Source organism: Simochromis diagramma, unplaced genomic scaffold (assembly GCF_900408965.1).
Source record: "Simochromis diagramma unplaced genomic scaffold, fSimDia1.1 OVJJ01000024.1, whole genome shotgun sequence".
NCBI classification, from domain to species: Eukaryota; Metazoa; Chordata; class Actinopteri; order Cichliformes; family Cichlidae; genus Simochromis; species Simochromis diagramma.
Genome location: NW_024387332.1, coordinates 2,462,019 through 2,489,685, shown reverse-complemented (window position 1 = coordinate 2,489,685; position 27,667 = coordinate 2,462,019). Strand labels below are relative to the sequence as shown.

Sequence of the window (27,667 nt, the reverse complement as noted above, 5' to 3'; positions counted from 1 at the left end):
TTACTGATTCAGTTTTTAAAACACCCAAAAATATAAAGAATGGTAACAAATAAAAACAACAAGCTACAAACGGCTGGTTTCTTCAGACCCAGAGTACAAAGTCAGGGAGTTTACGATGTGTGTGGAGGAGCTGTGAACTGAAAATGTCTAGATTTTTGTTTTTACTGGATGTCTGAAATGATCATTCCTTTACAAAACTAACTACATATCTGGGTTATAAATCACAGCTTGGTCACGAAAGGGTTTCTGATTTGACTACAGCCAAACATAATACCCTGCCATACATATGGCAACACCTTTGGTAACAAGGATTCATGCACAGTTAATAATTAAGAACAAATTGAATTAAAACAGACTATGAAGGAGAACATCAACTGGGTAAACCTTCCCCCGAAATATGAGTAAGCTTGAAGCCTGAAGTGGTGAGGTATTGCCCGTCTGCACAGACAGATGTATTCTGAAAGGGTAACAGAGGGGCTAACGAGAGGCCATGACAGAGTAGAGCGGAGGTAGGAGGGGGCAGACAAGGTGGTCGAGGCGACATGAAGCATCCCTGCGCAGAAATGCCAGGAAAGCATCCATCCATTTGCATCTGTCGCTGCTGATTTTAGCGCTAACCTTTCAGAATTGACAAGTGAAAAGTTCAGCTGGCGTCTGACGGGATGCCGTGCAGGGCAGGCTGCTGAACGGGGCTCTAACTGCTTTTGACAGGTACCGTGTGTTTGCCCAGAGCCACCAAACACGGGGCCATGACAGGTACGGGCTGTTCCCTCACGCCAATCACGCAATGCCACTGTGGCCTTCCCGGGCTTGTGTGCGTAAACAAACAAGCAGAGTCACAGGAAATCCTAAATGTCACCCTAAACTTGGTTTGTGACTAATCACACCTCACCCAACAAGCATGCAAACATGCGTGCAACACCTGCTGCTACCTTGGAACACACTAAAACCAATAAAAAGGTTTTTATAGGTTGAAGACTGCAAGCCGACGCTTATCAAGAGATTTAAAACAATAACAGAGGTTTTCAGTAGGAGGGACGTCCGTGTGGCCGTATCGCAGGAAGTCTCGAAAACGCTGCCGGGTTCACGGTGAGAGGTTTGCCAACATGTGAGACACCAAAGCAGTTAAAGAATCTACTTCTAGAGCCCGAGAAAGGCCGGTAGCCTCGAGCCGGTGGTGTCATCTAAATCCAATCACAGTCCGTTTCAGTGTTCCAGCCATCACATCCCTGGTCTGTCCCATGTCATCGTCCAATCTGACATGACAGGTTGCATATGTGAAAAAGCCAATCCTGGCTGCTAGCAAATCTTACAAATGTGCAAGAAACCACAAGCTAGAAGGGATTAGTTAAAATGTCAAGAGATCGCTCGCTTGCTTTCGCCTTGTCCTCTACAGCAACCTGTTCATCCCTAAAAACATATATTTGACCACTAGGCATGATTCGCATCTGTTTGAGCTACATTTTACGCAGGGCGTGTGCATGCACGTCAGTGTCAGCGTGCACGCCCCTGGCAGTCCGGGACATCTTGTGCCTGTCACTGAGATTGCTGAGCGCCTCATCTGCCACATGTGGCCGAGCTGACAGCTGAGCGGCTCGTCTCCGACAGCGTCCGTGTGTGTGTGTGCTCACACTCAGGACATCAGACTAGGACATCAGGCTATCGCACTCCAATCTGCTCATGGATCAGCTCACACTAGAGCTTCATACAGACCTACTTATTCTTTAATTGTTCCTCTCAAAGGAAATATCCATGACTAGTATATGGGCTCAAATTGTGGTCATAAATATTTTGTAACCTTGTAACCAAAAATATCAGAAAATGTTGTTTGTGCATCCACAGATGAGACTTTGTTACAAACTGTTTTTGTTAAGGTCTGCTCACAGATACATTTATGCTGTGTGAGTTTCAGCTTACGAGTACGAATTTTTCTTGCTTTCAGCTGATTGGTCAATCACAAATTTAACAATCCAATCAGAGAACAGATGGGTTTGGCTGTCGGTGGGGTGCTTTACTGAGCTTCAGGTCCTCCAGCTTCAAACTGTATTTCCAGGTAATGCAGTTTGAAGCTGGAGGACCTCTATAGGAATATCCCATAGCGGTCATACAAGCTAGGTTCTTTAACCTTCGGTAGCTGTTGAAAGGATAAAGTTGAAATACCATTATTACTTTGACACACAGTCAGGGCTGACCCGGGACCACTGCTGCGAGTCACACTGTGCAGCATAAAGGCCCTTTCGCAACAGACGCGCTCACCGCTAACTAAGAGCTAAGGATCCAAAACTTGTTGCGCTGGCCGCTGTGCTCTGTCGTGTACTAGATGCACCTGATCCTTGTCGTTCCAAAGCATGTATCTCTGTCTTTATGTCCTCTACAAGAGTTTGTGTTGTATTATCTTCAAACGTTCAATAAAAACGTATCGCTCATTCATAACGAAGAAAGCTTTGTAACTATCACAACTAGTGAAGATAGGGGTGCAACGATATTCGTATCGATATTGAACCGTTCGATACAGTGCTTTCGGTTCGGTACGCATATGTATCGAACAATACAACATTTGTAATTTATTTGATCAACTTTCCTTCTGACGATGCTGTCTGTGTTGAGCGCTCAGTGAATCTGTGTTCGACTACTCCGCCTAGGCTGCACTGTCGAGCGCAGATCCACTGAGCGCTCAACACAGACAGCATAGTCAGAAGGAAGAGCGCAGGGCAAGCTAGCAAGACAGAAGTTAAGCTCTCCTTGCAAGATGGACCTCCCCCACCCTCATTCAGATCTGGCGTTTGGAATTATTTTGGTTTTCATGTGACGTATGACCCTGAAGGTAAGCGCGTCATGGACTAAAGTAAAACAGTATGTTGGATGTGCCATGCAATGCTCAATTACATGGGTGGGAACTAGTGTGTTAGCGCAGTTAGCTCGTTAACGTGTTGGCAGTCTAGCCCCACACACGGGGCGATCGGCGGTAGCTCGTTAACGGAGATTTGCCGTGTTGTGGCGTTAAGGTCATTTCAACGAGATTAACCTGAAAGCACTAGTGGGAACACAACGAATATGACTGCACATTTACGCCGACATCATCCTAGTGCAAAGACAAAAACAACAAGCATGCTACTAACTTTAGCCGAGTCATTTAGACAGCTGTTAGCACATGATTCTCCTTATGCTGCTGAGAATATAGCCCAGAAGAAGCGGATAGTATAGCTTTTATTTTGGAAAGAGACATTTCTCTGTAATAAACTCTCTTTTCCAAAGATGAGTGATTCCTCAATCAGATACAGGGCTTGCAATATCGCTAGCCCGACGTCCCGGAGCTAGCGATTTTTTCAGTCGGGCTACCAAAATCTATCTCTTCCCTGCCCGTCGGGCTATTGTAGGAAGGAAAAATATATGTCAATGCTTTTGCATTCTTTCAGAAATGTAGCTGGGTAATTATGTCATTGGCATCGGTGAGCCACTGTCAATATGTGACATATTGAAGTCGCGTTTGAATTTGCGCTTGTTTTTTTGCTTTCACTTTGCAATCGTGCGAACTGTGTATAGAGAGCGACAGCACTGATCTGTGAGTGATGATAATTTGTGCACCAATTCCTCTGACATCGTCTTATTAATCGTTAGCTTACTATGCAAACATGACAAGTGAAATCTCCCGCAGCTTAAACATGTGAGAGGTTGATCGCGCAGAGAATCGCTGAGCTTATGTGAGTGCGTGTGTAAAACCAGCAGCATATATATTTTAGTTCTGCTGAGCCAAATAAGACAGGTCAGGGTGAAGAAGTGACAGCCAAAGAAAAGCTTACCACAAAACGGAGAAGTTATGACAAATCAGACTATAAGGCAAAAAGAAAGTGCAGCTTTATGGTTTCATGGACAAAAGAATTTCTGTGGCTGCAATATGAGGAGCTAAATAACCAGGGCTGCACATAAGTGGTCCGCAGGTGCGCATTCGCTGTCAAAATAAAAAACACGCACAAGGGTTAGGGTTAAATTTAAAAACTGTACTTTTGAGTTAAAATATATATTTATAATTTTAATAAATGACAAATTAAAAAGGCATGAACATTTTTTTGTATCGAAAAAATATCGAACCGTGACACCAAAGTATCGAACCGAACCGAACCGTGAATTTTGTGTATCGTTGCACCCCTAAGTGAAGAGTGTGTCATTTCCACAACAATGCTCCCCCCCGAGGTCCACAGAGCCGCTGAAAAGGCTCCGGAGGTCCCTGTGTGAGCACGTAAACCTGCGACAACAATTCACCAAACTCGGACACACACAGAATGTTTTCCTTGTGCTGATGAAGGAAAACGCCGGCATGTAAAAGGGCATTTCCCCTTCCAGGACCTGAAGCTCAGTATCAGTCACTGACAGCCAAACCCATCTGTTCTCTGATTGGATTGTTACATTTGTGACTGACATGACATTGGCCAATCAGCTGAAAGGAAGAAAAATTGGGTCAAAATTTGTACTTGTAAGTTGAAAGTCACACAGCCACGGTGTGCGAGTGCAGTTTTACACGTCGTTGTTTGCTTCGTGTCTGTAAGCAGACCTTAACAAAAACATTCTCACGAACAAATTCTCATCTAAAGATGCACAAACATAAAACTTTCAGATATTTTGGTTTACAAGGTTACAAAACTACTCACAAACTCACAACTACGCATTTGATTTACAAGTACAAAATATTTTAGTGCTGTCAGCGTTAATCTCGTTAAAATGGCATTAAAGCCATAACCGCATCAACGAGGCAAATCTCCGTTAGCAAGGATCGCCCCATGCGTGGGGCTGGACGGCGGCGCGAGTTAACCGCGCTAAAATATTTATGACCAGTTTGAGCCCATACTAGTAAAGTCAGGCTGCGGGACTGAGCGTAAGGTTGAAGCTTGCTGATCTGACGCTTAAGTTCAAGTTGGCAGTGAATGGTAAACCACATCAAAAAGAATGTAGAAGCTGAACTTCTGCTTCAAAGTCGTCTTTGTTTCACGAGTTTTCTTGGTAAAAATCAGCTCGACTCTAGTCTAAGCATTAACTAAAGGTCTCGAGTCCTCTTTAAATTTCATTTTGGTCTTTGTCTTAAGTCAGTCTTGATTTAGCCACGATTACCACCTTTGATTACCAGATCTCAAAGCTGCTTGGATTAAAGGACACGCACGGCACCTACAAGGAGTAGCAGACGCGTGAGGGTGGAATTGGCGAGCTGCAATGTAATTGAAGAAACATGTTTTTGAGGTGCGGATATGTATTTAGTAAAAAAATTGGGTGAAAGGAAGCTACTCTAGCTAATGACATCACAATGACATATTGGGAAAAAAAAAAAGAAAGTGACAGTATGTTGGACCTGGAGACAGCTCCTCAGTGATATTACCCTAAAAAACATATTTAGAAGAATATCCTAAATTCGATTGTGGGGTGCGGACAGGTGGGTGTGGGTTCGCTGAGCTGCACAAAACGCAAAGCAGACAGCAAACCCCGAGCTGCTGCAGGGTTGGAGGTTTCAGGGGGGGCTGACTATCTATCCACCCCCAGGACTGCATGCTGTGTGTCAAAGCTGGACCAGCTGTGCGTAGGTGCAGCTATCACACTTCAGCCGCGCTCCCAGGACTTTTCCAGGCTCTTTTTAAATGTGCTAACAGAGTTAACAGTAACAGAAGGGCAACTGCATACATTACGATAACACCTTCAGCTAACAACAACATGCTAAAACACAAAGCTGTCTCAACCTTAAACACATGCGTCTGTAACGTGCAACCATGCAAATCTTTTAGAGTGTAAACTTTAGCGTTTATGTTGAAATGGTTCATCCTTTTGTAGATGATAAATCATCTTCAACCTGTGTGGATTACTTAGGACCTTTAACAACACAGAAAGTTGGTTGGTGTTGTTTCTCTGAGAGAATAAACAGAGTTTTAGACACTACTGAATAATATCACGAGAATGCACTAACAAAAGAAGAACGAGGATTAAACGAAGGATACTCATGTGTTATGTAGAAGTACTTCAGCTACTGATGACAAAGCCACATGTACAGTGGCTTGAGCGTGCCTGGAGCATCCATCAGCACCTATTCTTGAGGAGTTCCATGAACTCTCCAACATTCTGCTAAAATCCCCGTTATCCATTCGTTTTAAAAGCTTACAGGCAAATGCTCTCATGTCTCTAATAAAGGGCAACCACAAAGGTTGGCTGTGTTCTTCATTAAACTGAGAGAGATGCCTTATCAGTTGTAAGTGTCTTTTTATTGCTTGTTAAACCTACTTATTGTTTGACTTACTCACGCAGGACGTGACTGTTCACTGTAAAAACATGCCATTGGAAAACTCAACATAAATGTAATACCACCTTTGGCAAGGCTTTCTCTGCAGAGGACTTTTCAAGTTCAACCTTTGATCTTTGTCACAATAACACAACAGGCCAGTAAAATGCTACGTGCTCCAGTGTCTACAGGTTATGCCTGTCTGGGAATGCAGGCCGCGCAGGCATCGAGAGCGCTGGAGTAGTTTAAATGGAGAGAACAGGGCTTACACCTCTTATCCTAGCAATGGGGTGCTGTCGTATAACAGCAGAATGAATGCGTTAATGTGTCTGGGTCCATTTGTGCTCTCAGGAGAATGCACAGGTTAGCACTAGTGCATGGAAGTGACTATGTAAGGATATGTCACATATGTGTGTGTGAGCCTGTATGCATTAAAGGAATGTCACTGTGAGACATGCGGAGTAAACGTGATAGCGTGCTAATACATGAAAGGTGTAGACAAACCCAGACACACTAAGACTGCTGGGAGAAAGCAGCATTACTCCTGGGAATTAAAGGCAGGAAAATCAGTGAGTAAAGAAAACGTTTTAATATGAGAAAGAAGAGGTCACATGATCAGCTCGTGAGGCACTTATTCGATCGTCATCTACACGTCAGAATTATCAGTGCATCTGTGTATTGGGTCGCTATGACCGGGGACAGAAGAGGCTGGCTTCAGGACACACACTCTGTGTAATGAGCAGAACTGCACCATGACAAAGATCACGCTTCTTTGTAGCTGTTTCAGAAACAACATTAGTACAACTACAGGTAAGTTCTGTAACAGCTTTGGCTGCGTGCTGGTCTGGAGTACTGAGCCGTGTGTTCTCACAATGCTACAATCTTCCCAGGAGTGGATGTACCAGCAAATTCATCATAAGGTCCACCTGATGTTCAGAGCAACATCTCAGACTCTACGGGCCTCAATTAGCATGTAAAATGTAAACGTTTACCAGAGTACACTAAGAACTGTCAGGAGACAGCACGTAGCAGCTCAGCTTAGGTTTGCAAACCTCGTGACTTCTGGAACAACGGCCTTTTGACAGATGCAAAGCGCCACGTTTGACAAAAACCAAACTGTCAGCACGGTGGCAATGGGATAATGATTTGGGCTCGTTTAGCAGCCACTGGACCTAATAGAGAAAGCTTGGGCAAAATAGGGTCATACAAACTGGACAATGATATCGAGCACATCAGCAAATCTACAACAGAATGGCTGAAAAATAAAGAATCAAGGTGCTTCATACAGAAAGTATTCTGCACAGAACCCCATGAAAACTTTATTTTGTCATATCTACAAATAGTGACTGATCTGTTAATGGCTACATTATTATAACTTTTGTTTGTTTGAACTTTTCTGTCCCTTAAAGCAGCTGTTATGTGTCTGACAGAGGTCTTTGTGCTAGTTTAGCATGTTATGGGAGCTAGCTACATAGGCTCAGAGTCATTAGTGTCAATGTCCTCTTCCTCTCAACAGTGTAATGGGGTTAGCTCAGAGACCTTTAGAGCTCCCAGGGCTTCTCTGGGGGCTGCCTCTGTGGCTGAAAGAGAAGATAAGAAGAGGACGGAAACACGACTACAGTGCAGTACAAAAAAGATGGAAAGACAACGTGAAAGTCAGGTTTTAAAGTGATGATGAAAACAAGCAGACCGTTATGGATTCCAACAGATTCAGTCCACAGTAAACAGAACGTTTGACAGCCAGTCTTTTCAAATATAAATTACATTTTTATGACTTCTGTCAGACTGCATCCAAATGCATTGTGTCACATTGCTGTATAAAGCTGAGACTAATAAAAATGAACTAGCTCCTTCTGCTACAATGGAAGCTAGCAATGCTGGTATAAACATAAGTGATATAGATGGGTCTAACGTGACTACAGTTCTGACACTGGGGAAAACTACGCTAACAACTGTGTTCTTGTTGTGTAACTAAGGAGGCAAAAATGAAGGACAGTCACGGTCAGAAGCAGGAGTGTCAGCAGGCCACCTGATCACGCAGCAGCGATCTGTCTGTGGAGCTCTGCGCATGTTGCAAATAAACAAAGGCTGTGGATGCACAGTGTGTCATTAGAAATGCAGCATCTTCATGCTTGGTCAGCTCCACGTCCCCCTTAACTAGCTTTAGCTTCCTCAATCCTCCCCCCGGTGTTATGTTCCTGTTTCCCGTCTGTTACACAGAAACATCGCTTTCAACATACTGTGAGTCGGCTTTTATTGTATTTATTCCATAAATTTGTCAGCCGAATGAATAAATAACACCATATAATTCAGTACAACCAAAAACCAAACCACAGCAAAACTGTACAAAAGAGCCAGAACGACTCAGCCACACAGAGCCAATCAGAGCAGGATCACAAAGTGCTGGGGCGCACAGTTCGGAAAAGTTGGCAGTGCTTTGCAGACAATAACTGCAGGGGTCCAAACCTCCTCTCACACTAACACTGGCACAAAACTGTGAACTGGGAGCTTGGACAACTCTTGGACCCACTTCTTCAACGCTAAAACCAAGAACACCCCCCAAAAATCAAACAAATAAAGAAAAATCAGCAAAATTGAAGACATGCCCTGAGAGCTGACAGAGGTGAAACTGACAGCTGAGGTGAAAAGCAAAGGTGAAAGGACCGAGGAAGCCTCAATCAGCCACACATCTTTCTACCCTGACAGAAAAGGTTAGTGAAAGCTTCATTGTGCTCTGACAGCAGGATCAGAAGGAGTCAAGGGGAGGAAAGTGGGAGGCAGGAGGGGAGGAAGGGACTCAAACTTAAAGGTCAACTTTATCTGCTAAGGACAGGCCAGACACGGCAACATCGCTTTGGGATTCTTTTTCATGGATCACCTAAAAGGGATGCTCTTATTTGGTGTGTGTTTGTGTGAGCGTGCACGTTCATGTCTGTGAGTTATCGTGTTCAAAGTGTTCAATACCAGAGGCAAAGAGAAAAAACTGAAAAGCAAAGAAGGAGATGCTTACAAACTAAACAGGCCCAACCTACACTGTGCTGCCAAAGCCACCCTTTCTTTACAACAACAGGTTTTGCACAGGCACCGTTAAAGGTGGATGACGCTGTGTCAGTGATAAACAGGTGGAGAGCTGCAGATGTTACATATACTGTTACATGTCTAACACTTTTTTAAAAAAATGATTTCTATCACATCACACTTCATGTTTTGCCTAATTATGTAAAAATGATTCACATTTTGGATTTTATAACATTGAAATCTTACAACATTTTTATAGCCTGAGTTCCTGCAGCCCTGAAGCACACGCCCCACAGCTTGTTGTTGGGATTCTACTTACCTGGAGGTCTTTAATGTTGGGGAAGGGAATTCCAACGGCGACTACTGCCCTGGCGTTGTCGTCCGTAAAATCAAGCCCTTCGCTCACTTTACCCCTACACACAGCAATCAGCAGTGCACCATCTGTATCAAACAAACACACGCCATGAGCCGTGAACATGAAGTGGGAGAAGGCGTGTATGTGGTACGCAACTATGTTCGAGTGGTATGACTCATTCAAATGGATGCTGGGCAGATCTAGCATCCATTTGAAGGATTCATTATCCAAGTTTTTGGATAGTAAAACAATTTCTGTCATTTACTTTTTTAGCCTCTAAAAGTCAGAGTCTGTGAATAAAAATGGCTGTAATTCTAAACACAGATGTAACAAAGAAAGCAGAGAAATCCCCAACAATCATATGACCCCCTCTGCCTCCCATTCTACTTTTAAATACTCTAGGAACAACAAGTAGGCCTGCAGTGTGAGAGCGAAGTGCTCTAATGGGGTGATATGGTACTACAAGGTCATTAAGATAACCTTAATGAGCTTATAGATCCTCGTATAAGAATAATATTAAATCACAGCCATTGACAAGCCCCCTTTCCAAAGAGTGTGTCATTGGTCATTGACCAGTTTCTTATTAAGATTGCTTCTAACAGAGGTACACAAACTTTGTGACAATAACAATAACCTGCTGAATTCTGGATTACTCAACTGTAAATGATGCACATTGAATCACTAGTAAACAGCAGCTGTTCCAGAGTCAGCATAACAATGTGTATCAGTCTCACCTTTTTCTTCAGAGTATTTGATGACACTGTAGTACGTGTGAAGCAGCTCATCAAAGTCTCCCTTGCCTCCACCACCACGGGGCTCTGTGATCACCGTTTTCTGTTGCTCTAGCTTGTCCCAGAGACCAGTTTTGGTCCATCGGTCTCTCAGTTTATCCAGCATCTGATTAGAAAACAGGAAATACATCACCACAGAGGATTTTAGCAAACAGAATGTCCATCCATCCATCTTCTTCCGAACCACCTCACTGACTCCTTTCGATGTGGAGGAGCAGCGGCTCTGCTCTGAGCCCCTCCCGAATGGCTGAACCTCTCACCCTATCTCTAAGGGAGAGGCCAGCCACCCTTCAGAGGAAACCCATTTCCACCGCTTGTATTTGCGATCACTACCCACAGCTCGTGACCATAGGTGAGGGTAGGGACGTAGGTCGGTAAATTGAGAGCTTCGCTTTTACACTCAGCTCTCCCTTCATCACAACAGACCGGTACAGCGTCCGCATCACTGCAGCCGCTGCACCAATTCGTCTGTCGATCTCCGGCTCCCTTCTCCCATCACTCGTGAACAAGACCCCGAATACTTAAACTCCTCCACTTGGGGCAGGGTCTCATCTCTGACCCGGAGTGGGCACTCCACCCTTTTCCGGCTGAGGACCATGGCCTCAGATTTGGAGGTGCTGATTCTCATTCCCACTGCTTTACACTCGGCTGCAAACCGTTCCAAGGCGAGCTGGAGGCCATCACCCGATGAAGCCAACAGGACCACATCATCTGCGAAAAGCAGAGAAGAGATCCTGAGACCACCAAAGTGAAAGCCTTCCACCTCTTGGCTATGCCTAGAAATTCTGTCCATAAAAATTATGAACAGAATCGGCGACAAAGGGCAGCCCTGGCAGAGCCCATCACCCACCAGGAACGAGTCCGACTTATTACCGGCTATGCAAACCAAGCTCTTGCAACGGGGAATCACACTCCTCAGCCTCCCTGGGAAAGTCTATGCCAGGGTGCTGGAGAGGAGAGTTCGTCTGTTGGTCGAACCTCGGATACAGGAGGAACAATGCGGTTTTCGTCCTGGTCGCGGAACACTGGACCAGCTCTTTATCCTCTCGAGGATACTCGAGGGTGCATGGGAGTTTGCCCAACCAGTCTACATGTGCTTTGTGGACTTGGAGAAGGCATTCGACCGTGTCCCTCGGGGAGTCCTGTGGGGGGTGCTCTGGGAGTATGGGGTGCCTGGCCCATTGCTACGGGCCATTCAGTCCTTATACAACCGTATTTCACAGGCAGGTGTGGGCAATTCCTTCGTTATGTCATTATCAATTAAGCAGACAAAAGGCCTGGAGTTGATCTGAGGTGTGGTGCTTGCATTTGGAAAATTTTACTGTGGACAGAAAACATGTGGTCAAAGGAGCGCTCCATGCAGGTGAAACAAGCCATCCTTATGCTGCGAAAATAGAAAACAAACATCCGAGAAAGTGGCACAATATTAGAAGTGGCAAAATCTTCAGTTTGGTACATCCAGAGAAAGAAAGAAAGTACTGGTGAACTCAGCAATGCAAAAACACCTGGAAGTCCATGGAACATAATAGCAGTGTATGATCGCAGAATCATTTCCATCTCTTCACAACAGCCAGTTACAACACTGTCCAGGAGGTCAGCGTATCGATATTCAAGCCTAACATAAAGAGAAGACTGCGTGAAAGTAAATACGCAGGGTTCAGGCTGTTAGCCACTCATAATCCTCAAGAATAGAAAGGCTAGATTGGACTTGGCTAAAAAAAAAAAACATCTAAAAGACCAGCACAGTTCTGGAAAATCATTGTTGGACAGAGTAAACTAAGATCAACCTCTAACAGAATGATGGCAAGAAAAAAGTAAATGTACTGATTCTTTTATAGCGCTTTTCTACTCTCCTGGAGTACTCAAAGCGCTCTATACAACACGCCACATTCACCCCATACACACCCATTCACACAAGCACTATTATCTATACTGTGAGTGCTTTCTAACTATTATTCAAACGCATTCATACTCCGAAGGATGCATCGGAGAGCTAGTTGGGGTAAGTATCTTGCCCAAGGATATTTGGCATGCAAACTGGGGGAGCCAGGGATTGAACCACCAACCTTCCGATCAGCAGCTGACCTGCTGGAAGAGGAATATCCTTGAATGGTCAAGTCAGTCCCTGATATTAGCCCAACTGAACCTGCATTATACTTGTTGAAGACTAAACTTTGGACAGACCGGCCTACAAAGCAACAGCAACTGAAAGCCGCTGCATCCAAAAGGAGGAAACCAGCATCTGGTGACGTCCACGAGTTCAAGACTTCAGGCTGTCACTGGCAGCAGACTGTCGTCAGCCAAGTATTAGAAATGAACATTTCCTTTTCAGTTTTAATTTGTCCAACTGCTTTAGTTCCTCTTTCTGTTCAACCCACTGAATTAAAGCTGAAAGTTGTTTCATTTAAATTTCATTGTGTGGTGCACAGAACCAAAATTAGTCCAAATATTTATGGACCTAACTGTATATCTGCAAATAAGTAACCCACCATCTTCAGACAGTGTCAATCTGTACCCTGTGCAAGGTACCACACTGTGAAATATTAATACACCTTCGAAGTCCAAAACAACCTTGCAACAAGAAAAGCAATTATGTTTGCTCCTGTGTCCTCACACTGCTTGGATTTCTTCTCTCGACTTTAACTTGGCAGAGAGCTGATGTATTCAAACCTCCTCTGCAATAAAAATCACTGTTGCTGTACTATTGTTAGCGCAAAAAGTCAGCAGCTCTCCGGGGAGGCACATTGATCTAAAAGCCCTCATCCAAGCCCCACTCGTGTTGGTCCTGTGCAGATTACATCCTTGAATAAGCATGGCTTCACAACCAGAAAGAGGCTTCACTGGCGTGGAAATGTGTTAGAAGGGTCAAATAAAAGTTCTTCTCATAGTCAGCAGAAAACTTCTTAATGGGTTAATAGTGTCAAACTGTCGATCCTGAGCTAGCTGCAGGTGAGACCTTCGGATGGGAGGAATGCAGAGGATATTTGCACACTTGTAAACCTATTGCGTTCACCTGTGTTGCAGCCAAAACACCACAAACCAGCAGACCTCAAACAGCACAGAAGTTTACTTTTTGGGTTTTGTGCAGTACTGAGGAAAACAACAGAAGCAAATGGGACAGCAGGGGAGCGCTGATATATTTTTGCAATCCAGTGTGACGGCCCCACACCGATCAAACGAAGCGTGGGAAAGATTTCATCAGGTTGGTGCCTACTAAAGCAAGCGAGGTCAGAATGTTTGCATCAATAAAACATGACTCACTCACTAAATATGCAGCGTTACATCAACAAGGACCCCCTTACGTGCATCTTCAACTCAGCAAACTGTTTGCCCTGCAATTGCTTTGCAGTGCAGTCTTAAGCGAGAGATGAATAATTCAGGTTATGTACTTTAGGCTGATCTACCACTAAACAAAACAGCCATTATCTGCCAGGCTGCGCTTGGAAAGGAGGTGATTCCACATGGAGATGAACATGGAGACAAAATGTTCCTACTGATAAAACTGATGTGACGGAGTCTGACAGTGTTTTATACTCACTACACAAAAGGTTGGGGTTTGTATTTTTAGCAATGAATAAGACAAAGGGCCTTTCAAAATAAAGGTTTGTGGTGAATACTTTAGTCGCGGATCAGTTTGGGCAATCTAACGTCTGTAATCTGATTGGTCTCTGTATTGATCACCTAAACATGATGACGATCGTCACAGTTCATCAGAAGATCATGGGGTTTTTAAAGGGATAATAGTCTCCTAATGCACAGACAGGAGGCCAGTCTCGACTACAAACTGATCGCCTGGGCAAAAAGGCTAAAGTCCTGCAGAGCAATTAAACACAGAGGCCTTGGTAACCGCACTAGAATCACCATCTGGCAGTTAGATAAGCCCTTTTCCCACCTGATTGGCCGAGACATGGAAGTACAACATTGGTCCAATAGAGCAGCGGTCCCCAACCCCCGGGCCTCGGACCGGTACCGGTCCGTGAGTCGTTTGGTACCGGGCCACGAGAGTTGAGGCTCAGGTGTGAAATGTATAGTTTTCAGGGTTTTTATCGGTTTTCAGCGTTATTTTGTTATCGTTTTGATCATTTACTCGGTTTTCCTGGGTCTTTTCACGTGTGTTATGAATAAATTTTCTTTTTTTCGGTACCGGTACTAGTTTTATTTTGTTGTGTTTATCCGCGACACCTTAAAGGCCGGTCCATGAAAATACTGTCGGGCATAAACCGGTCCGTGGCGCAAAAAAGGTTGGAGACCGCTGCAATAGAGGACTGCGGTGGCGTTTTTAAACCTGTCGACTGCAGCCCCAAAAGGATCTGCATCCTCCTGTCATGTCATTTTTGCGATTTCTTTTTAAATTTTGGTAAAGATTGTACAGCATACATCATTAATGCGTTAAAAATAATGAAACGAAACAAGAATTGGGTGCTTGATATTTAATATAATTCTGCCTGAATACTTCACTCTTCTTGGCAGAATTAATACAGTTCATATAAACTGGTTGTTTTCCCGGCACAGACCCGGCATGGTCCATAGCGTCTGACCACAGCAGCAGACCTGACCCTGGCTTTCAAGCCTTGTGTTACTCGTGTGTGGTTCCTCACATTTACAGAGTTGTTTGTATATAGTGTGTAAATTAGTTGACTTGTAAATAGACACTGAAACAGAAGGGCTGAGCTGATTTATTATTGTCTTGTACCGTTTCCTCCTGTTTAGGGAGTTAGGTGTAGCGCGTGTCTTTTGTTTGGTTTTTGTTTCACATAGGGTTTTAGGTAGCACCTCCTTTCCTGACTTAGCTTGTTTTTGTTTGTTATTTTGTCCTTTGTTCACCCCAGGCTTCAGTTTTCAGTGTAGACACAAATAAACCACCGTTCACTTCAAAGGTTGGCTTCTGGGTATGGTTCACTTCCTTTCTACCCCTTATGTTATGTTCCTGTACCCCTAGACTGGGGCGTAACATATGGGATCATTTTCCTGTTGGAACACAAAATTGTGTCCAAGTTTCAACCATCTAGTGGTTGATTTGAGGTAAAGTTAAAGAATTTGGAGCTAGTCCTCCTTCATTGTTCTACTTTATGAAATGTGTTGGGGTGTCGAACTCCAGGCCTCGAGGGCCGGTGTCCTGCAGGTTTTAGATATCACCGTGGGTCAACACACCTGAATGAAATGATTAGTTTATTACCAGGCTTCTGGAGAACTTCATGACATGTTGAGGAGGTCATTTAGCCATTTAAATCAGCTGTGTTGGATCAAGGACGCATCTAAAACCTGCAGGACACCGGCCCTCGAGGCCTGGAGTTCGACACCTGTATGTTAGTCAGTCTATGACTGCTGTCAAACAAATCCTTTTATACTAGCAAACAAAAAATACCGGTTGCAGTTAATTATGTCCACTGGGAAGAAGTTAAAACGGCTTCGGCAAGTTACTGTAGAACCTGCAGCATTACGTTTTAAAAGATTTAAGTGATTTTATGTATTTTTCACTCTGTGTGGATTAAACAAAATCTAAAATCAATTCAAACTTCTGCAACATCTATCCTGTACAAACAGTCAGATTTACCAAAGTTGGAATCGCCAAATTACCACGACATTCACACAAGGACTGTGGATTTTTCTTATTTTTTAAACACAATCACATTTTATCAGCTTATATCCTTATACATGCTGTCTTTGTACTATTCCACTCTCTTCATTTACATTTACATTTCCCAAATTCTTTAGAATTGTGGAATAATTTGGAATTTAAACCACCCAGTGGGGGTGCCATAGGAATACTTGTCTGCATTTCTTTAACATATCTGTAAATGGGTTAGTATGGAATAAAATGTGTGATGCTATCAAGATGCATGGCTGCATGTGTGAAAGTGACCATTGTACAGTCAAACAAATCTTCAACACCTTCAACAAACACTTTCAACCAGGAGTGTGAGACACTCAACACAGAAACTGCAGCCACCAAAATGACAGACATGAGCAGCATCATGAATAATTCAGGGACATCATCTGAAGACCTGCTGTTTAGATGTCGGACCTTGGTTATAAAATGTTAATCTAACGAATAAAACAGAAAATTCTCCCATCCAGAATTTTATCATCAACTTAATTTAAGAAAAATAAAACAAGTGAGGCTTACCAATTCAACACCATGGAAACTATACTCGGTAAAATTGCTCCTTTTTATATTTGTATAGGTATATATTGGTTAAAAAAAACCTCTAATTATAATTATGTTTCACTGCACATCCAGGAGAAAAGCATTTATTGAACTTGTTTCTAAAAAGCAGCAAAGCTGTCATTTAAAAGTGAATTTATCTGTGAACCACCATGTTTAGACTTCAGCAGGGATCTCACAGCAGCAACGTTATGATGCCCGTACAACATGAATGGGAATGAGCAGTATTTAGCACATAGGAGAGCACAACAGTGTTAATAATGCATTGCCCTTTCTAGGCATGGTAGGTGCAACGCTCAGCCTCTGCCGTTGACGCAGTAAAGTGGGCCAGATCCTTCTGCCAACTGGGACGGGGTGGTGAAACAACGCGGCGGAAGCAGTGAACTGTAGTCTTTCTCGCACTTTTACACTTCCACTCTCTTTCTCCCCTTACTATCTCTCCATCTTTCACCTCCTCTGCATCTAGCCTCACTCTATCTCCTTTCCCAGATCCCCTGTGTCAGTGAGCTACGTGGCGACACATCAGAGCTCCTCTAGTGCCTGCTGAATTATGGAAAGGGATAGGAGGCAACGGCATTAATGAAACATGCTGCTAGGAGCCACATTTCGCAGTGGTGAGGGGAGACGTGTTGTTGCGGCTTAAATTATTCACCCTCAAAATATCACAGCAACCATCACGCCAAGACTGGTGGCGAGAAGCCACCTGCCACCTCTGAGATGCCGCTCTTCCCTCGTCGTCTGCCCGGCCACATCGGCGGTGACAACAGAACGCTGCAAAAACGCTGCATGCTGCCCAAAGAAGAGGACGTCGTCTGCTACGACATCATCTAATTTTCATAAGAATAAATGTCAACTTAAGTGTTTTGAAGCATTATTCAGTTATCTTTCATTTCATTATAAAATGAGTTATGGTCGTAATCTCCACTTCGATGCGGTGGATCCGCTCAAAACTCGAACCTTTACTTCATCAAATGCCTTCCAAGGTGATTATAAAATAAAGTCCAGATAATAAGAAGTATCCACCTGCACCAATCACAGCCTGCCAGGCCTTTACTATCATCTCGTTCTCTTTATTGAATAAATCTGATGATTTTTCGCCTCACAACTCCTGAGGTGTCTACCACAGTTTGGCCTAGTTTCATAGACCCATAAGAACTCTATAGGATTAAAATCAATGAATGCATTGGCAGATTATCATGTGACTGATTCATCTTAAAGTTCCAATCAAACAGCATCTTCAGGTCGTGTCATTGGACTACAAAAATATACAAAAAGCATTTTCTCCATCCAACAGCTTTACATTTGCTCCAAACTCTCGAAAATCTCATTTAAAACCAAAGTGAACAAGAGTTCAGTGAAACATTGTTACAATGTTTGTGTCTCTGAGCCCATCTTTTCTACTTTGTTCATATTTAAAGATGCGTTTAAATATGAACAAAGACATAAATGTTTAAAAACATATTTTAATTTCAAAATGTTGCTTTCTTTTTAAAAAGGCATCACCACACAGATCACACGTTGTATTCAGACAGAAAGGAATAGCTACATTTTTACTGCACTGCTGGAATCACAATATAAGAGACGCTTTTAGAGTTTTCCTAATCATAAAAAGCTGTTGGGGGTTTTACACACACATACTCACAGTGCATAAAGAAAGACGAGGCTGTGCAATATTTTTGCCATCTGGTAAGCAAAAATGTACTTCATGCTTGAGTAAATTAAACGTCTTAACCAAACCAAGCAAAACCAAAGATCTTATATGAAGGAAGGTCAAGGAAGGAATTTCGGGGGCACCAAAATTATTAGTTTATTTTATATGTAGGAAAAACCGTGACAGTGTGGAAGTAAAATGACATAACGCTGTGTGCATATACACATTAGATGCGTTAGAGACTCCCATCTTCGGTTTTGGAGTTAAACTGTTGGTTTGACAAAACAAGCAATTGGAAAATTCCATCTTGAGACTCGGAAAACTGTGACGGTCGTGCTCATTATCCAAAATGCAAAGCAGCACTGCCCTATATGCCCTTTTTATATGATCTGCATATGTATACTTTATTTCATTTCATTTATTTCAGTCACGGTGACACGAACAAATCTTTGCTACAGTAGATTAGGCAACAAAGAGATGACTCGCGCACCATTTAATATGTGCTTTTTAACTCTGAAAATATGAGCCTTCCCGAAAAGAAGCCCCAGCTTAGTCAGACAGCCGTAACGCTGAAGTTTCCACTGTAAAAACTCAAATAAAACATCATCTCGGCTCTAAAACAGCCAGGAGGGATATGCTACACTGACCCACGCTCCCTAAAACAGACAGCAGCAGCCCCACACGTGGAGCTGTGATTGGTGCTGCTGAGGACAGTGGTGTTGCTGGGCGTTTGCTCTGTAGTCCGCTTTGACTTTGATTTGACACAAACTCGGCAGAGCCAAGGCGCCGGCGCTGGGTGCGTCTTCGCGCAGACAGGGAGGCGACATCACCTAATGGCCCTTATCTCAGTCTCCTTTAAAAGCATCTTTTATTCCCCACCATCTTTTCACCTCAACAAAGCTCTGCTTTTTTCTTTTAATAAACCATCAGTCTCCCACGGAGCATCGGTCTCTTCCCTTGGCAAAGCCTGCTGTGGTTTTAATGGGCATTAACTGGGGGACAGTTGAAGCCTAAGTGTTAAAAAACCCACAGCCTCTAAGGGAAACTGTGATTATGGGCTTACATGTTTCTTTATAAAGCACATATTGCTAATGTCTGCTATAATTCCAAGTCATTTTTTTCTAGTAAAACACTTAAAACTGCACCAATGCAACCTGTGTACTGTTGACTCGTATGTGTTTATGTGTGTGAATGTGAGGGCAGCAGCGTCTCGAGGGACACTTCTTTGACACTGCAGGCACACTCGCCTCACTGCTCTCTCCGTCTATCGCAGAAGCAGCTTTGCACGAGGGGTTGATAGGCATCACCTAGACACACTGAACAGGGATGTCTGAAGATGACCTTTCTGTTGACTATGCGCACATAAAACGTGCACATCGCAGGCCAGACGGGACTCAGCGGCACCAACGAGGCCTCCGCGGACTCCAATTAATACCCCAGCCCTTCATATCCCCTCATCTCCTCATCTTTAAGAGCTGACTGCAGATTAAATATTTATGCATCAGCACAGAGAGAGAGATAGAAGACTCCTACACGGCTATCAATAATAAAAAAACATCCCACAGCTCATAGTCGCTGCTCGGTTGGCATCAGAGGCTGACAAAAAGGAAGGTAAAATGAGAAAACAACAAGGCTCAGAGTCTTAGCTTTCCCTCACAGTTTGCAAGCTGGTGTCATCGGCTCTTTAAGAGTGCAACTGGATAGCGAGCCAACAAGGACTGCAGAGAAATCAAATCAGCGATCACTGCGTGGGACATGCTGAAATTTAAGTCCAACATGGACCGCGCACACGTGCCAAAGGCAAAAGACAGAAATCCCAAAGGCAAAGCACAGCTGTGAAAGTCCTCTGTTTGACTCATCCCAGCAAAACAAGACATCAGTGACGGCTGGCTTTCACGACAGTACGCCTTTCCATTTCAAACAGGAAGTGAGTGGAGAAGATAACAGCACGAGTGGTGGCCCACAGATGAGTGGGACACTGGCTGAATAAGTAAGATTTAGGTTACAAAAGATAAAGCTGATGATGTATTCATCAAAATGATTGCGTGCGATTTGAGGCCAGCAAAAGGTTAACATAACGCAGTTTCTTTTTCTCTTTGCAGGTTGCACGCTAAAAAGCACAACATGCATCGTATCATTGCTCCAAATGTGTCTGACGTGACTGACAGTCAAGGATTTAAACATTTTCCTGCTGCGTGGACGAGCCTGCATGCTGACTCTGTGCTCACACAGAGACAACCATACAAGGATATCCGGTCTCAGTGACAAACAATATACAGAACCAAGAACAGAAAATATCTCTTTGGCTTTAACCTTTAACACACAGGGATTGTGCACATGTTGTGCTGCATATTCACTTCTGACCTTTTAGCCATATTTAATATGAACATGTACCACTGGAACACTACATATGACTGAAAATAAGAAAAAAGCTCCACCTTGAGTGGTTCAGAGTGCCAAAAGATCAAATTGTTGGATGGTTGGACTTTATTCGAAAATAAATATTTCAAGTTACTTAAAAACATTTAGAGTGACTTTTATAGGGTTTCCTGCAGTTACATGTAACACTTTGGTAGTGGACAAGCACACACGATGTCGTACGAAATCCACTTGGCTCTCTGTAAGCTAATGTGACAACTGAGCTACGGTGGACATGAATGATTCACAGCCAAAAATGAATGACAAACGTAGGGGGGACAAAGCCTCTATGAGCGCGCTCTCAGAAGCAGCATCATTAACTGAAAGAGAACACACTTCTGTGAGGATGACGCCATTTTTCCTTACAAGCTCCTCCATTGATCAGTGGAGATCTGTTGTAACATGCGATACGGCAGCATCTTCACAGTGGGAGTGGAAGGAATGCCGTCCCTTAAAGAGGTAACCTTTGTCTGTCACATGTTCTTATACATGCCAAAGCATTGCATGTTACCTAAATCTGTGGTCTCTAGCGCCTCCCAGTGTTAAGCTACAGCACTACGACTCATTTTCAGTGTAAATTTAACATCATGCAGAGGATGCCTCCACACAAAACAGATCGTTTGCTTGTAATTGAAAGTAAAAAGACAACAACAGTTTTATTTTCATTTATACTGCATTTGTTTGTGTTTTTATGGGACTATTCCTTTGAGCTTAATAAATAATGTTTAATAGTAAGAAGAAATAAAAATGCCTACATTAAGTCATTTCTAGAATCTATTCTATTACGCACAGGAGCCAGAAGCACGACTGCAGATTATAGTCGAGTCGAGTCCTGAAGCACCAACAAAAAATGCTAACTGGTTACTTACCTATTGCAGCATAACTAAGGGAAGATTCAGGGTCACCTGATCCAACCCTAACTATGTGCTTTAGCAAAAAGGAAAGTTTTAAATATAATCTTAAAAGGTGGGGGCTGGTTCTGCACAAGAGGGGTGTGGAAGCTGAAGGCTCCGCCTCCCATTCTACTTTTAAATACAGTGGAACCCCGGGCTTACGAAGACCCCATTTAGTTACGAAGGCACTTAACGGCAATATTTCTGCCCCTGGTACGGAAAAATGCCCGCGTAAGGTAAAGCCAGACCTCCCGGCTAACGTCTCTGAGCGTGTTATTCACCTTTTCCTTACTTGCAGATTGGACTACTGCAATTCATTGTATTATGGTCTAGATCAGGCCTCCATCCATCGTCTTCAGATGGTTCAAAATGCTGCTGCTCGCCTGCTAACTGGTACCAAACGGAGAGAGCATATAACCCCAGTTTTAGCTTCTTTACACTGGCTTCCTGTCTCCTACAGGATCCAATTTAAACTTCTACTTTTTGTTTTTAAGTCACTTAACGCCCGAGCCCCTCCTTACCTGTCTGAGCTCCTCTCTGCCTATGCTAGCTCAAAACTAATGCTGTCCATCCCACGGACTAACCTCAAATCCCGTGGTGATAGATCCGTCTCTGTGGCAGGTCCCAGACTTTGGAATAGTCTCCCCTTAAATATTAGATCTGCACAAACACTTGAGCAATTTAAATCTTTACTAAAGACACATTTCTATGCCCTGGCTTTTAACACACTATGACCCAAGCATTTTGGTCTTATTTGAATTAGTTTAGTTATTGTTTTAATTCTTTTACTGTCCTATTATTGTTATTATTGTATTACATTGTTGCTTTTTAATACCATTTTATATTGTTAAGCACTTTGTGCAGCATCCAGCTGTTTGAAATCTGCTATATAAATAAATTTGACCTTAACGAAATAGATAAAATAGAAAATTTTAAAAAAATTAAATTAAATTCCATAATGTTATGTACATGTACACATACGTATGTATGCATGCATACGTATGCTTTCTTCAACTCCGCCACCTCTTCCTCCACCAAGAACTTCGTCTTCAGCCAGCATTGCCTCACTCAAAAGGCGATGGAAAAAGGTGCTTCTACTTACGAAAATTTTTAACTTACGAAAGACCCTCTGGAACGAATTAATTTCGTAAGTCGTTGCTCCACTGTACTCTAGGAACCACGAGTAAACCTGCAGCGTGAGAGCGGAGTGCTCTGTTGGGGTGATATGGTTTTAAGATGTCTTTAAGCTGGAGCCTGATTATTCAAGACTGTGTATGTGCAGAGAAAGACTTTCTGGATTTAACAGGGAGCCAGTGAAGAGAGTAAAAGGAATTACTAGTAACTAATAAAACTACTAACCAGATAATCGACCCCTGTGGGAGTTTACAATTATTTTAATTATTAAAATATTAAGTTCATAAACTATTTTATGAAAAAAATTGTGAAGGCATTGTAAAGAAGCGTTGCAAATGTACAAACGCTAAAAGGTGATATTTACTAACTGTATGTTTGGGAGGAGAAGGTTTAAACGGCACATTTACCTTGTAGGAAGGCAAAAAGCAGAGCACACCCTTGGCCATGACCTGGCAGACGTGGAGCAGCAGGCCACCCACTTCATCCTGGAAGGCATACGTCTCTGCGTTCTGAAAGGTGGCACAGAGCTTCCTGCCTTGAGGTCCTGTGCCAACAGTGCCCACCCAAACCTGCAGAGATCAGACATATTTCTTATCAGAGACACAAACGTGACGCACTGTTCCACTCTCGTGTGTACTGCTTCATTAGTGTGCTAAGTTATCAAAGGTCAGCTTGTCAGCATTCCCTGTAATCGTATTAAGAAGATCCACAATAAATCAACTGTGCTCCAATTTGTTAGGTTACGCTGACATCTGCTGGACAAAAGTGGAACAGCGGAAGTGGAGAAAAGACATCGTAAAGTCTTGTTTAGTCGTAGCATGCTATCATTAAATTAGAGCTGAGGTCAGAAAGCCTTGTGGAGCCTCACACTACATATTTTTTCATAATGAGGTTTATGGGTAAACCCACTCACCTGAGACTTATTGATCACATGGTTGGCCTCCAGCTGGATGGAGAATTTCACACCAAGTTCAGAGGAAAAGGAGTCCATGGGTGACAGGGTTCCAGAGGTCAACACAATGCTGTGCACAGACCCACTCAGGTCAGAAAAAGCCTTGGAGGTTCAAACACAGAGAGAGATCATGTATGCACGGCCAAAACACCTGATGTGATGGACAAACTGCTAATCCTTCTTTCATTAAAGTTACGGCTTTTTCCTGTGTGTAGCCTCAGTAATCAGTTATCAATCGGACCCTAAGTCAGCCAAGTCGACCGTCTCACCACAGCAGGGTTAAGGCACCAGAAGCTCAGCGTCAGGACTTCAGCCTTGACCCGGACAGTCTGGCGTCTATTACGTGGCCGAACTATAAAGCCCTGGGCGTCGGGGACATCGGGGGGAGCCTGGTTTGTCCAAGCATAGCTCTTCTGCAGAGCAACACGATAGTCGTCAGCAAATCTACAAACACACACAGAACAAGCGATTAAACCTTTAAACCAGAACAAGAAGGATTCATCTATGGCAGCGGCATCACTTAGCTCACATCCAGAGCGTGTGTCTGACCTGCAGCTGTCTCTGAAGAGGAAGTCGAGCACCATGAAGAGGTTTTTGAGCACAGTTGCAGTAGGTGGGCTGATGGTTGGAATCTGCACCACGTCTTCTCTCCCATTAACGACTCCAACACGCTCCTCCTTCTCCAAGACTGCTGCCAGGTTTTGCTGTCACACAGAAAACGCAAGAACGGAACAGTGTTGTCCACACGACAGCCTGGCAATGTTAGCTTCACCATGATTACAGGATGTTCTATGTTAGAATGAATGAACCGTTTGGTGCTGCCCATTCTGGTCGATATGCTGTGCGTACCTTCAGAATGTTGAAGGTGTCTGCAGTGATGCCCAAAGTGTGAAAGATGCCCACTATATCCTTCCCACTCCAGACTTTACCGGCAGTCTCATAGCCGCGCTCAGACATCAGGCTTTGGCTCTCCTGGATCCAGCTGGAGTGACAATCAAAAGACATCCTGAGTGCGCGTGCTCGCTCGCATTAGGATGCGCAGAGAGAGAAATGCAGTCACTGACTTGATCAGACTGTAGCAGAAGCCCCTGAGCAGCTCGTGTTTGGAACGTCGGATGTTGTTGTTGACCATGCTGTCCAGCTCGTCTCTGGACATCAGCAGACTCTTGTAGTCCAGTGTGTAGCTGGCGCTCTCCCTCGCACAGTCCTCAATGTTGTGGGCCTCATCCAGTACCAATATCTGGCCTTCCAGGTCAATCTCCATCTGGTGGAGATGGAAAGTAAGACAGAATCAGTGGTCTGCGATCTGGTTTGTGGTGATTCACAGGCAAATATCAGGGAAAACGGAACATGACGATCAGATATAGTAACAGTAGAAACTACAACAATGGTGTCATAGCTCTTTAATGTGGATTCATTAACATGCTGTAAAATTAAGTTGACTTTTGCCTCGTTTCCATGGTTTTACATACGGAGTTTGCAACGCCACCACAGCCTGTAAAGCTTTTAAATGAAGGGGACAGGTTTCACCATCTTACGTCTACAAATCTGAGTTTGGACGTGGTCATACTGATGAAGTTACTTGAACAAATGTTTTTGCTGACAGTCCAAAGCTGCTCCTCCTGCTCTTCCAAACTCTACTCACACTTTCTCTGATCATTGGGTCCAGCAGGTAGTTATACGGACAGAAGATGATCCAGGCGCTCTGCATGAGCTCACGGGCAGCAAAGTAAGAGCACGAGCGAAGCCTTTTCCCCAGAGTCACCAGCTCCTCAATGTCCCAGGCTGCCCGCAACCCATGGACATGTTGTAGAGTGTTCTGGTCCCGCATCCTCTGCACACCGTGGTAGTAGCGGCAGGACCTTCCCTGCAACGCACGCACAGTGTTACAACAAGGTGTAACATCTCCTATATGTTACCAATTCAAAGGTTCATTTCTAAAACTGGGACTGTAAGATTTCGTAAAACATTGAAAAACAATCTTGATTTTTCTGAAACTCAAAGTTTGAAGCTTTTCTATTGAAATTCATCGTACGAGCCACAGCCCCTGGCAACGTACTGGGATCACTGGCTTTCTTGTTTCCAACATGTGACACAAAACTGTAAAAACGACTAAAAAATAAATAAAAATCCGATTTGAACTTGATTCTAATGCTTTTACTTTTTCACAGGTTACTCCACATGGTTACAATATCTAACATTTGTTGTATTTCTGTGTTGCTGTTCAGTCTCAAGTTTCCACTCTGTCCAGAGGTGACATACAGAACTTCAGAGGCTGCCTCTGATCAGGTGTTGCAGCTGTTGTAGCAGCTTAAATGTCCTCACTCATACAGTGAATGTAAGCGGCGTGTAAAGAAGCGCCATCTCATGTACCAGCCCTCAGTTACTCTGTCAGCGAAGCTTTCGACGTCCCACCCTGTCCTTGGTGAATTTGCAAAGGTAACCTCTGACACAATAATAAAATAATCTCTGGATGAAACAGCTACGCTCGACACTCTGCTGACACCGAGGCCTGTCTGCTGAAGGCGAGTTGGAGGATTAATGACCTCTCGAGCAGTCGGCGGGCGTTATGACTAACGATGGCATTAGCTGAACCATGAATCTCTGAGCGTGTGCAACATGGTAACCAGAGCCGACCCTGAGGTGATGAAGACACATTGTATGATTGACACACAGTAAGGGGTTAAGGCTGGGACAGTCATTTCATATGGGAAGCAAACACCTGCAACGACACTGTGATTGACTCCTTACAGCAGGCGCCTAAACTCTGCCCAGTTTAGGAGACTACAAGCGTCTCATGCCTCTAAAAAGCATTTTCCTCAGTGGCTCTGACAGAGTGTTAAAGTGTGTTCTTGCTGCTCCTCTGGGTCGATACTGATGGCAATTACAAACAGGCATGGGCAGTGAGCTGCTAGCTTGTTGGAGCAACGAGTGAATCTGCCTAACACATGGTGCAGGACAGTTAAGATTCACTGCGAGAGTGTGTTTGTGTGTGTGTCAGTGTTCATCCTCACATCCTTGGCCTCCAGCAGATCCTTGCAGCGTTCATTGCGGTTTGCGTGAGGCACCACGTCTGGGTTGACACAGGTGTGGTCTCTGCTGGATAAGATGGTCATAGGCACGCCGCAGTAAAGGGTGCGCTTCAGCTCATGGGTGATCTGAGTTATCTGTTTATGTGTGCGAGTGCCAAAGAAGATCTTTGGAATCTTTCTTCTGCCATCTTTCTCTTTATCCTTCACGCCATCCTCGGTTGAAGCGCACGGGCACTGCGAGCAGGGTTCAGGAGCCTAGTGGGAGAAAATCATATAAATACTAATACTTGGCACGTTTGTTTAACAGCATGAACCAGATGTTGCTTCAGGAACTGAAAAACATGCCAATGCCAACTGTTGCTTTATGATAAATATCACCGGTCCACAGCAGAAATCAAAGGGCACTAGTATCGCAGTCTTAAATCTCATTTTCTTGCCTTAATTCTGGATTTTCTGGAATAAATAAGGCACATTTTCTTCTCCATCACTGCTTGCTTTGGCCTAATATTATGTATGTGAACATTTTCAATGAATTATGAGGAATATCACAACCACCTCGACACCGTTTTGCTCCTTTGATAAACACACAGGCAAGCATAAAGAATTTGCATCCATACACAAGGTGTCCTGTCACTTTTCACCAGGTGACCTTTTCTCTCTCTGAAAGATGATAGGTCACCATTGTGGTGGCTGAAAAAAATCTAATTGGCTGTCCAGCGGCGCGGTGGATCCTTTTTTCCTCCGGGTCACAGGTGAAGTGCAGCCAGCATGGCTTATGAAACTGATCCTCTTTATGTGTTCGGCCGGTTTTTGTTCCGTTTTAAGTCATCTGATCTTTGATCACTCGCACATATAATGTAAAATCATTGGCTTCTCCAGCCAGGAGAGTACAAATCATTATCAGTGTTATCAGCCTTTAATATTAATCTAGTCTCTCGGAGAATAAAGTTAAATGTATCCCAGCGAACTGATGAAAAGCTAATTTACAAAAACATTTATATAAT

At 43.7% G+C, this 27,667-nt stretch overlaps 1 protein-coding gene across 3 annotated transcripts in view; it reads right to left on the bottom strand.

Annotated features, from left to right (window-relative positions):
- The window catches only part of brip1 (BRCA1 interacting protein C-terminal helicase 1), a 41,335-nt gene that overhangs the window by 3,904 nt on the left and 9,764 nt on the right, over positions 1 to 27,667 (bottom strand). For all 3 annotated transcript variants that reach the window (XM_040006397.1, XM_040006395.1, XM_040006396.1), the window contains exons 7-16: positions 26,646 to 26,918; positions 25,277 to 25,498; positions 24,696 to 24,895; positions 24,481 to 24,613; positions 24,181 to 24,335; positions 23,901 to 24,075; positions 23,593 to 23,733; positions 23,087 to 23,248; positions 10,361 to 10,523; positions 9,591 to 9,712 (exon numbers count right to left, since the gene is read on the bottom strand). In XM_040006397.1, coding sequence (XP_039862331.1) covers positions 9,591 to 9,712; positions 10,361 to 10,523; positions 23,087 to 23,248; positions 23,593 to 23,733; positions 23,901 to 24,075; positions 24,181 to 24,335; positions 24,481 to 24,613; positions 24,696 to 24,895; positions 25,277 to 25,498; positions 26,646 to 26,918 — 1,746 coding nt within the window. The remainder of the gene's footprint in view (positions 1 to 9,590; positions 9,713 to 10,360; positions 10,524 to 23,086; positions 23,249 to 23,592; positions 23,734 to 23,900; positions 24,076 to 24,180; positions 24,336 to 24,480; positions 24,614 to 24,695; positions 24,896 to 25,276; positions 25,499 to 26,645; positions 26,919 to 27,667) is intronic.